This window comes from Pseudorca crassidens, chromosome 14 (genome assembly GCF_039906515.1).
Source record: "Pseudorca crassidens isolate mPseCra1 chromosome 14, mPseCra1.hap1, whole genome shotgun sequence".
Lineage (NCBI taxonomy): Eukaryota > Metazoa > Chordata > Mammalia > Artiodactyla > Delphinidae > Pseudorca > Pseudorca crassidens.
The window spans coordinates 38,349,263-38,360,883 of NC_090309.1; the positions used below are offsets into that span (position 1 = coordinate 38,349,263).

The window sequence follows — 11,621 nt, forward strand, 5'->3', positions numbered from 1 at the left end:
ATTATTAATAGAAGCTGAAAGTAAAAATTACTAAAGGCCTGTAAGATTTTATTTTGGGTCAACAAACTTAGATAAATCTATCTGCCATAACTGAAATAAGGATAATGCAGGCACACAAACATTCTCATGGATAAAATTTTTAAATTTTAATTTATTCATTTGAAATGCAAAAACAAAGTACCCTATTCCATCTAAATCAAAGAGAGGCAAAAATGTCAGTTTAAAAGTTCAATGACCCTCACCTAACCCAAACCAAAGTGATAAGCTACAGAATAAAAAAATACATATATGACATATATACACATATATATAAGTACACATAAAATATATAAAATCTATATCATATACATCCCATGTAATATATAATAAATATATGATATATTATAATATCATCTTCAAATTAGATAAACACCTTCCTTGCAAGTGCCCATGGGCCATTAATAAAAATGTAACATTTATTTGGCCAAAATAAAAACTTATTAATTCTCAAAGCAGAAATTCAGGGCATATTCTCTGACCACAATACCATACAACTAAAAATGAAAATACCACAATTCATCCACAAACAACTGTACCTTGCCAAGTAAGATCAATACAATAAATGAACCCACAACTTTGTTACCTAAAATGAGGATTTTAAAAGGAGGCTGTTATAGGTCTATAACTAAACAACGAAGCAGAAATTGAAAAAACACATGTAGTATACCACAATATCACCTGACGCTCCTCTAAGTCCTAAAATTATGTCAAGAGGAGGACAAGTAAAAGCCAGGCTGTAGCTCCTTGGACTGATTCTGTTATTTCACAAGAATTAGGCTACTTCTGGTTGAAATAGGATGCAAGTGGGATGCTTGAATACCTGGCTTTACATGACCTAAAATATCTTGCATATATTTTCTGCGGACACCTGAGGCTTATGACACCTCACCTCTAACTTACTACTAAGTTTTCCTTTCCTCACTGAGGATGGAAAAAAAACAGGCTTTTCAAGTAGGTTCAGGCAGTGAGTTTGAGTATCATGTTCAACGCGTCCCCTAGGTTGTGCTTTCACCTGATTATTTCAGCTCTTGACTACCCCCTCTTCTTTGTCACTTTGGACCACTGCTTCCAAAAATTTTCCCACCCTAGTCTGTCTTCTAGGCTGGTCCCTATTCATTTTTCTCTCCTCCTTTCACACTATTCCTTATTCAGACCTGATAATTCCCATTAGACATTGGAAGAATGGACACTAATTTGTTAACTGTTTCCCCCTGACTTATCAACCTCATAGGGTTATTTTCATTTAGGAATTAGACTCTTGTGAAATCAAGTGAATTTCTAATTTGCTATGTAAGGGTCAGCAAACTATAGCATGGGGGCAAAAACCAGCCCACCACCATTTTGGGGTAAATAACAGGCATGCTCATTAATTGACATATTGTTCAAGCCTGCTTTCAGACTACAAGAGCAGAGTCGAGTAGTTAAGACAGAGAACACATGGTCTGCGAAGGCTATAAAAATTTACTCTGGCCCTTTCCAGGAAGTTTGCCGAATCCCAGCCTAGCACAGCGACTGGCACTGCTAAACAGATAAATGTGTATGTATGAATGGTTGCATTCTAGGCAGGAATTTTACCCTCTCCCTTGACCTAAAGGTCTCTTCCCCGCCTCCGGCCTTGATAGCTTCAGCTTAGGCCTTGATGCCAGAGCAGACCTAGTCAGAACCATACACCTTTATGAAGACAGGCCAATATCCACCACTGAGGTCAAGGAATAGGCCTGCACTGCTTGTAGCTCAACCTTAGGTCTGATTAAGAGCCTATCATCTGATATGTGGCCGTTTCCAACATCCAAGGTATGGTGTGTCCTATGAGAGAAATGGACCCTGGGCACTTTGGTCTCCTTAGGGAACAGTCTAGACTCTTCAGCAGGTTCTCATAAGTCATCTGTTGAACCCTGTCCCGCCTTCATTTCACCTGGCTTTTCCTTTTCTAGTCTGTACTTCTTTGCTAGCTTCAGAGATCCAATCCTCACTTGTTCTTTTTCACTCTGTTGACTGCTGAATGATGCCAAAATCAGGTCTTCACTTTCCCCAGTTACCAAGTTGGGAAGATACCCATTTTTGGGGTTATAACACTGACTAAGTCTCTCTACCTAGTCTAGTCCTGGCTTAGGCTCAATTGGGGTTGGATTATAGAGATAAGACCAATTACATAGCCAACTCATCCCACACCATTAATCAGAAATTTTTAATTCTTAGCCTTCCCAGAGTTCACAACTCATTTAGCGTTGTTATCTGCTCACTGCTGGAAAATAAAATTGAGACAGTGGATGCCTCTCTATCTTATTATAACTGCTCTTCCATGGGTTTATGATATCACAGGGAGGTAGTATTAGTAGCTTTAGGGCAGTCTATCTGGAGGGTCAAGAATATGAGACTTTTTCTATCTTTCTGAGACACAAGGAGGCAAAGATTTGTAAGATTTACTTAGAATATCTGGAATTTTTATGATATCAAAGAAACATCTTGTTACTAATCATAAATGAAAGCAAATTATAATAGCATTATATAATGTAGCTGTGAGTAGTTACTGCTGTTACTATAAAACTTTAGTAGTGAGTATAGAAACTGTAATAAAAATTCTGAATGACAGGAGTTGAAAAGGTAAGATGAAGGATTTAACTAAGAAATAAACATTCTGAGAATACCAGATGGACAGATATACAGCTACTTGGGAAAGCAGCTTTCAAATGTATGGGATGGAAGGTTATATGCTATAGGCATTGGTTGGAATGCTCTACAACAGTAAGATTTTAATATAAGGAATCAATTAGAAATAACAGCAGTAAGTTTCAGTTTACTTTGAAGAAACTTATCATTGACCTAGAAATGGTTTCCTTTGTTTCAGTTCTCTAAGGTCTTATTCGAGTCCTCACTTGCCTACTCTCCAGAGTGATCTTTTAGCATTTAAGATTAATTCAGGACAAGTACCTGGCATGTTCTGATAGATAAATAGGTCACATACCTTTGAAATAGAAAACCCTACAGGCCTCCTGAATATACTACTCAAATAAAAATGTAAAAAGTTTCAAGTTAAAGATGCCCAAATTGAGCACTGAGAGGCAAAACTAAAATTCCCTTTAATTATATGTACAGTCCTTATCCTAAAATAAAGCTTAGAATAATTTCTACAGATATTGAAAAAGACCCTCTTTGAATCAGGAGACTAAGAAGAAATGCATATGGGACTTGTTCAAAATGCTTACATGTCAGGCTATAATGCTGGAACACTGTTAAAGCTACTTTCCAAAGATCTGGTTCAAAGTGAAAATCTCTCATGCCAAAGCTCTCCACTAACAAGTCTTGTGATCTACATGTTGAGGACTTGATTGCATTTTACTCACTCCTAATACAATTAATGAGGCATCATGGGGAATTACAAACCAAGGCCCGTCTGAGTTTTCTCCTAAATCATACTCTTAGTGTTACTTGAGTACTAATCATACTTAATCATAATCAAAGTACTTCTTGAGTTGATTTGGAAATTGGCAATAGTCATCTTCTGATTTACTATGCTTTAAGTTTTTTGTAACATACTGATAGGCTAGAAATTTTATGTATTTGATGCACAACATTTTGAAGTAAGAATAAAAAGTCCCAAAACATCCATTGCGGATTTCTGGGTTGTGTGTAGAATATGATACAAGATTCTTTAACTCACCTCCAGATGCCTTTGACCTTTCTTTCAACTTTTCTGCAGCCATTTCACCATAGCTGGGAAGTTCTGACATCTTCACTCCCGATCGAGCTTCTGCTATTAGCTGACGAGCTCTCTCTCTCAGCTGCCGATGTCGCTCTTCATCTTGCTGCTAAGATATATTGAACAGTTGCCAACTCAGTAATTGACAGAAATGCAATTTCATTTTCAATCTGATCATCATGATAGTAACTGGTTTACAGCATGGTGCTTGGCCCACATTATAAATAGGATGCTCTATATCAGTTGGATGTCATACCATTTTTAAAAGACATCCAAGAATCAGATTTTTAAAAAACATTTACAAATTATTGTATTATGTCTGTTAAAGATTCAAACTAGCCTTTAAAGAATGTTTGGCAATATAATTACTGAGAAAAGAGCAGGATCTACTATTAATAAAATAATCAGGCTTATAGGAAAAAAGTAACAATACCGAAAACAGAATTTCAATTAATACCTTATTTTTTTAAGATTAGAATTTAACTTGCAATTTTCTAGTAAAGGCATAGAGCACTGGCTAAAAGAAATCTTTGATAGCAGAATATGCTGCTACATCATGTTGATCAAATATAGGAAGTGGTATTTTTAGGGGGCTACAGCAGGAATGGGGATAGTACACATTAGTTCCACAGTTATTGTTGCTGATAGTTTTAAAATCAGAATTGGGTAACTGATGTATTTCTGTCCTCATTTCTACTATGCCTTCCCCCCAGACAAACATTGAGAAGAAAAAGTAAAATCTAGTGTGGTTTTTGATATTTAAAATAACTAAAAATGACAGAGAATTAAATAACTAAAATAGGTTTTGCCTCCTAAAAAAGGGCTATTATGAATTGCAAATAATCAATGTGAAATTGCTTTGTAAACTGGAGAGTATATGATATAAGGCATTATTATGACAAAACAAAGCCTGAAATAATATGGCCCCAACATATCTGTGCAGTTATCTTCCCTTAACCTCTCCCAATCTCTATAAAACCTCACATCTATTTATACAAAATTGTTTGTATCATGTAGTTTCATGCATCCATGGATTTGAATATATCATTTTGTCTTCCTGAAATGTTCTTCTATCATCTATTTAACTCCTACTCATTCTTCAAGATTCAGTTTAAATCCACTAAACTTCCCCTGACTACTCTTCCCTCCTCCCCACTGGTGGAATGAAGTTCTCCTTCTATGTTACTATAGTACCGTGTGCGCGCGTGCGTGTGTGTGTGTGTGTGAGATTACTTTTTAAAATAATACCTGTCAAGTTATAACTCTGTACAAACATCTCCTTCTCAGTAGAACTGAGCTACTTGAATGCAGGAGCTAGATGTGATTTATCTTTGTATCTTTGGTCCTTAGTACATACCTTGGTACTTGGTACTAGATATGAAAACTTAACGATTTATACTTTCAAAGCTTATATTATAGAGGGAAAGATAAAACAGCCACAATAAGGAGGTGTAATAAAAACAGATGAAGAGTTCAGAAGAAAGAGGTTTGTTTTTGTGTCTTTTTTTTTCTTTTTTTTTTTTTGTCAAGGGGAATGATCAACCTGAGTTGTATCTGAGAAAGATTAAAGATTAATCTGACAACAGTGTATACGATAGGCTGGCCTAGGGGGACTGGAAAGAGACTACTTAGGAGGCTCTTATAAACAGTACAAGGAAGCTATAATGAGATTCAGAACTGGGATGGTGGCAATGGGAATGGAAGGAGACAGGTGTAAGAAATACATCAGAGCTAGAATTGGTACCTGTACCAATTCTTAGTAACTGATTAGATGTAGAGGGAAGAAAAAAGCTGAGTCAGAAGAGACAGGGGTAAGACACTAGCTTGGTAGAGTTCAAGGCTAGGCAATTCTTTCACAAATTTTGAGATGGCTAGAATAGAGAGCTGTCAAAATTAATGCGGGTAGATTAACAGAGGTATTGAATGGACCCAGAGACAAGCTTGAAGCTCCCAGTGGACAAACTGAAGCAATTTCAGTATCAAAACAAACAAGCAAACAATGACTGCAATGAATTGAATCAACGAAATCACACACTGAATCAATGAAAACTCATCAATTCATTATGATATTCAGAAAGTTCTTAGAAGGATATATAAACTCATTTGAGGTAGCTTTTTTTTTTTTTTTTTTTGCGGTACGCAGGCCTCTCACTGCTGTGGCCTCTCCCGTTACGGAGCACAGGCTCCGGACGCGCAGGCTCAGCGGCCATGGCTCAGGGGCCCAGCCGCTCCGCAGCATGTGGGATCTTCCCGGACTGGGGCACGAACCCGTGTCCCCTGCATCTACAGGCGGACTCTCAACCACTGCGCCACCAGGGAAGCCCTGAGGTAGCTTTTAAAAGAACTCCTAAAAATTACTAATTAGAGGAAAAAAATCAAACACTTAACCTGTCTTTCCAGTGGGAACTGAAGTTTAGGGTAACTAAATAGCCCCAGTCAATTACAGAAAGCTCAACTTTATAAAATAATACCAGCTATAATAATAATATTATGTATTTTCCAAAGATGGCCATAATAGTATTTCTCATCCCACATGCTTTCTGCAACATGACCTTGCCATTCCCTCGTCAAAAGGTAAAGCTTAATTCCCCTCCCCTTGAGTGTGGGCCAGCTTTAGTGACTTGTACATAATCAACAGAATGTAGAAGTGCTGCAGGTGATTTTCAAGGCTAGGTCAGAAAAGGCTACACCCCTTTTGTCCAGTTCTCTTGAAATTCTTGCATTTTGTACTTTCTGGGAACCTAGCTGTCATGCTGTGAGAATCCCAAGCTACACATAGGTGCACCAGTCCACATTCCCAGCCAAGTTCAGCCTTAAGTCTTCCTGGCTCACGTGTCAAACATGTGAATAAAGCCTTCTTCAGAATCTCCACTTTCAGCCATTTTGGGTCACCTCCAACTGTTCAAGTCTCCCCAGCTGACACCCCAGACAATGTGGAACAGAGACAAAGCATCCACACTATACCCTATCTGAAGTCCTGACCCATAGAATCTGAGAATAAAAAAATTTTTTACACCATTAAGTTTGGGATTGTTTGTTTTACAGCATTAATAATTGGACCATATGCTTAAGTAACACCACACAGATTATTCCCTAATTACAAGAGGAAAACCTAACTTTAAATGAAGAGATCAGAACTAGATCAGGGATTAGAAACCACTACTCTAATGGTCAGTCTTAGCATCACTAATGTTGAGTCAACCATATGTTATGTTTTTTTTAAATTTTTAAATTAAATTTAATTTTTTACTTATTTTTGACTGTGTTGGGTCTTCATTGTTGCACATAGGCTTTCTCAAGTTGTGGTGAGTGGGGGCTACTCTTCGTTGCGGTGAGCGTGCTTCTCATTGCAGTGGATTCTCTTGTTGCAAAGCACAGGCTCTAGGTGCACGTGCTTCAGTAGTTGTAGCATGTGGGCTCAGTAGTTGTGGCTCGCAGGCCCTACAGCGCAGGCTCAGTACTTGTGGTTCACGGGCTTAGCTGCTCCGTGGCCTGTGGGATCTTCCTGGACCAGGGATCAAACCCGTGTCCCCTGCATTGGCAGGCGGATTCTCCACCACTGCACCACCAGGAAAGTCCCTGTTATACGTTTTTTGATATGAAACACATGAAGTGAACACCACCTATAATATTCTAGCCCAGATGTCTAAAGTGAATCTACTAAGCCTTCAGATACAACCTCCAGTTTATCATAAACACAGGAGACAGAGAAACATGATAAATGACACAGCAAGGAAGCAACCAAACAAATCTAGAAAGTAGGATATTCAGGCCAATTAATCTGGTCATTTTAATAAGAGTTATCTAAACAAACACAACAAAAAACAACTAATCATCATCTCCACCAACAAAAGGGACTTGACCACATGCAATGTGTAGTCCTAGGTTAGATACTAGTTTGGATAAACCAGCTGTAAAGGACACTGTTGAATCAATTAGAGAAATCTGAATATAATTAGAGTTATTAAATGAGAGAAAATACAACTTGACTGAAAAACAGTTTATACAGTAATAACTTTGTTTTGTCTTTTTGGCAAAATAAATACATACATAAGACTTGGAAGGTTATTCACAAAATTGACATGGTGGAGATATCTGGGTATGGAAATGTGATATTTTTGTTTTCTTTGTCATCATTTTCTAACTTTCTATAATACACATGTACTACTCTTGTAATAAGAGTTATTTTTCAAAAGTCTTGGGGGGAAGGGAGGAAAGACATGAAATGGTAGACTTCTGGGGTGGGTGGTAGGGGCAAAAGAAGAGAGATGTAACATTCAAGGGAGATTTTCTTTTCTTTTTAAAAAAATATTTATTTATTTATTTTGGTTGCGCTGGGTCTTAGTTGAGGCACGTGGGATCTTAGTTGCCAAGTGGGGGATCTTATTTGCAGCATGCAGGATCTTTAGTTGCAGCGTGCGTGTGGGATCTAGTTCCCTGACCAGGGATCGAACCCGGGCCCCCTGCATTGGGAGCGCAGAGTCCTAGCCACTGGACCACCAGAGAAGCCCCTCAAGGGGAATTTTCTTAATATTTAGAGATGTGAGCTTATTTGTAGTTAGAGGAGTAGTATGTACTGGGCAGTGTGAGACCAAAGACGCAAGAATAATATACAAAAATCCTTAGTTCATTATTAATACTTCTGAACTTAGAAAATAAAAGGAAATACAGGCTTGATAATGGTAACTTTGGTGACGGTTGCTGATATTTCTTGAGCTTTTATGTGCTAAGTGCTTTATATGCATGATCTCATTTAATTTTTACAACCTGATTTTTACCAATGAGAATATTTAAGTTTAGAGTTCCAAGGTCACACAGCTAGAACTGATGTCTGAGCCAGGAGTCCAGCCCAGGTCTGTCTGACTACAGGGCCCTGCTTTTAACCTTCAAACTATTTGATCCCCCAAAAGTATCAAATTACATGACTAACTGAGGAAAATTGAGCTTTTACTAAACTTTCATCTTTCAAACTTAAGAAAAGTTAAGAGCACTAATAAAAACCATTATTTGATATGCCTCAGGCAACTAGGTTTAAGTGAATTTCACTGCGTGTAATAACTTCTCGCAGAGCTGGAATCTGGTGATTCAGACTAAGATGAAGTGGTCTTGGGTCATCTTAACTGCATAAAAATGAAATAAATGATTCTACCTTTATGAATATGAAATGGGAACCTAGTTTTTTCTTACCAGCTACCGCTTCCCCCTCCTCCCCCAATAATATTCCCACCTGCAAATGTTTCTGAGAGCTTACCACGAGTGCAATTTAAAGCAGGCAATCATTAATAAAACCAACTCTAAATACTAAGTAGGGACACTTTATCAATTTCCATGTAAATTGTTTGTTTGTACCTATTTACCCATCATTGTTCTCTATACAATAGAAAAAATGTAAACGAACAAATCAGAATGCAGCCCTAATGGGACTTTCTGTTTATAACCATTAGCCCAGAGGTGTGCTGTAATTCAGTTCTCAAGTAGCAAGATTTAGCCTCATTAACAGACTACAAGGGCAGGTTACAACTCATAAAACCCTACAGTAAACAAAGTTTATGGACACAGCACAAAATCTTGAGCCTGACTGACAGAATTCTAGTTTCCTATCAGATTGCCCTGATTTACTTTTCTGCTAACGTCCTAACACCACAGAGATAATTTTGCTTGGGCCTTGGAGGGCTCCAGTGGGATGGCATATCTGCGTTGTTTGTTTTCTCACCCATTGAGTTTCCTTAAGACAAAGAACCAACTGAAAAAATAGAAGTTAATTGTTAAGGTCAGAAGGAAAAGCTTGTAATTATAGAAATTGATTATGCAACCAATTTAATTGATAGTATTATTAATATCCAGATTCCTTATATGTAAAACTAATTTTTATATATAAGCTTCATTAAAAGTCAGTTTTTACAAATTGGGAGATTGGGATTGACATATATACACTAATATGGATAAAATGGATAACTAATAAGAACCTGCTGTATAAAAAAATAAATAAAATTAAATTAAAAAATTTTTAAAGTCAGTTTTTACAGTAGTATTTAAAGAATAGATGGCAAAAAAAATCTATGTGTCTTTTACTCAAAAGAAACATACTGTTTATATCAAAGGAATAAAATGACCAGAGAGTAAGGGCAGTGATTATTTCATCATTTTTTATGTTTGTATAGGTGAATATTTCTGACAATGATGGTTTGCCTAAACCTACTCAAGTACAGAAATGTGTTATCTGTTTTGACCCTTCTGCATTCAAAAGAAGATAGCGACTCACAGCTGTAAATAAGTCATCTGTTTACTATATCTGCTGAAAAAAAATAAAGGAATCTTTTCAATGGGATGCAAAGGTAAGTAACTTAGAAGACTGCTGTCATTAAAAGTACACTCGAAAAATTCAACACATAGGAAACCTATGTATCTTTCATTTACCTGCCTAGTCTAAATAAACTTAAAAAAATTGAAGTAGGCTCCTATTTCTAAGAATGGGTCTGATGACATTTACCTTTTTCTATACAGTATTATTTACAGAGTTAGACCGAGTTATATAGAACATTCTAGCTTTTGTAAGACAGATGTACTCTTTAGAGGGTTTGATAGAAGCTGTATTTTTGAGTAAATACTAGCTGTGTGCCTGTGCAGTGTTTTCACTCACCATTCACCACTCTGAGGTAACCACTATGACTTTGATTTGATAGAAATGGAATCTCACTTAAATATACTGCCCAAGGTCATACATCTTGTAAATGGCATAGTAAGAATTAAAATCACTGTCTGTCTGATTTCAAAGTGCTGGTCCTAGCTATTACATTACTGGTGTTCAGAAAATTTGTCTGAGGCCCTACTGCTATTGTCATTAAAAAAAACAACAGTTCTTTACTTACACTTGGGTTATACAAATCAGGTTAAACTCCCCTTTGTGCTACTGAATACAGAGAGGTAAAGAGAAATTAACTTACTTATATTCATTTAAAACTTAGGTTCCTGACTTTAAATTATAAGTCTTCAGAAAAGTACTGAATGTGGTACATTTAAGCTTCACTTTCCTCTTTGTTAACATCTTCAGAATAAGGCAAAAGTCCTGTTATGGTACAAAAAGCTTGTATTTCAACACAATGAATTTAAAATATTCAAATATTTTTTGGATCAGATGGATCAGAACTAACCACTTTGGACATAAACTGAAAAAATATTTAGCCCTTTCACAGCATGTCTTCAAGTTACTATTTTTCTTATCCTTCTAAAATGGTCTACAATCTGCCATAGATAGACGCACTAGTAAAACTTGACAATTTAAGGACAAACTCTTCAAGAATAAGTAATGTAATTCCTTGTTTCCTTTCCATAAAAATGTATTGGTATGCAATTTTTATATTTCACAGTTCACCGACATCTAGGCAAGCTTTCTTCCACTGCTTCAATGGTGCTACTTTTAATTTTATCCTCCTTAGTCGTAGTAATTAAAGTGATCAGCAGTGGCATCCCAGCGGCTTTGACACAGCTACAACCCCCTAGCAGACTTTTGCTTTTAAGGGGAAGGGGAAGAAAAAGACTAGAGTTTCATTTCACAGAGAACAAGAAAATCAAGCTTCTCCAATCCTCAACTTTATTCAATTGTTCTTTCAGCAGCCTTTGGATCTTAAGAATCAAATAAAAATGGCTGCCATGGGGGGTCCTTTTTATACTTGCCGCAAATGTCAACGACTGACATTACTTTAGCCAAAAAATGATGCCATGGATGTGTGAAGGTGAATTAGAACATGAGAAACTGTCAGTGTAGCTGCTGAGATCATTACCCACCCAAGGGTGTCTTTCATAACATTAGATATTTTTATTCAGTCAGTTGAAAACTATAGATTGAGAAGTCTTTCTATTTAAGAAACATGTCTACACACAT

At 36.8% G+C, this 11,621-nt stretch overlaps 1 protein-coding gene across 8 annotated transcripts in view; it reads right to left on the minus strand.

Annotated features, from left to right (window-relative positions):
* The window catches only part of EHBP1 (EH domain binding protein 1), a 344,818-nt gene that overhangs the window by 58,725 nt on the left and 274,472 nt on the right, over window positions 1–11,621 (minus strand). For 6 of the 8 annotated variants that reach the window (XM_067704925.1, XM_067704930.1, XM_067704928.1 and 3 more), the window contains one exon: window positions 3,701–3,848. In XM_067704925.1, the coding sequence (XP_067561026.1) occupies window positions 3,701–3,848 (148 nt within the window). The remainder of the gene's footprint in view (window positions 1–3,700; window positions 3,849–11,621) is intronic. The other 2 variants (XM_067704931.1, XM_067704927.1) reach the window with 1 other exon arrangement.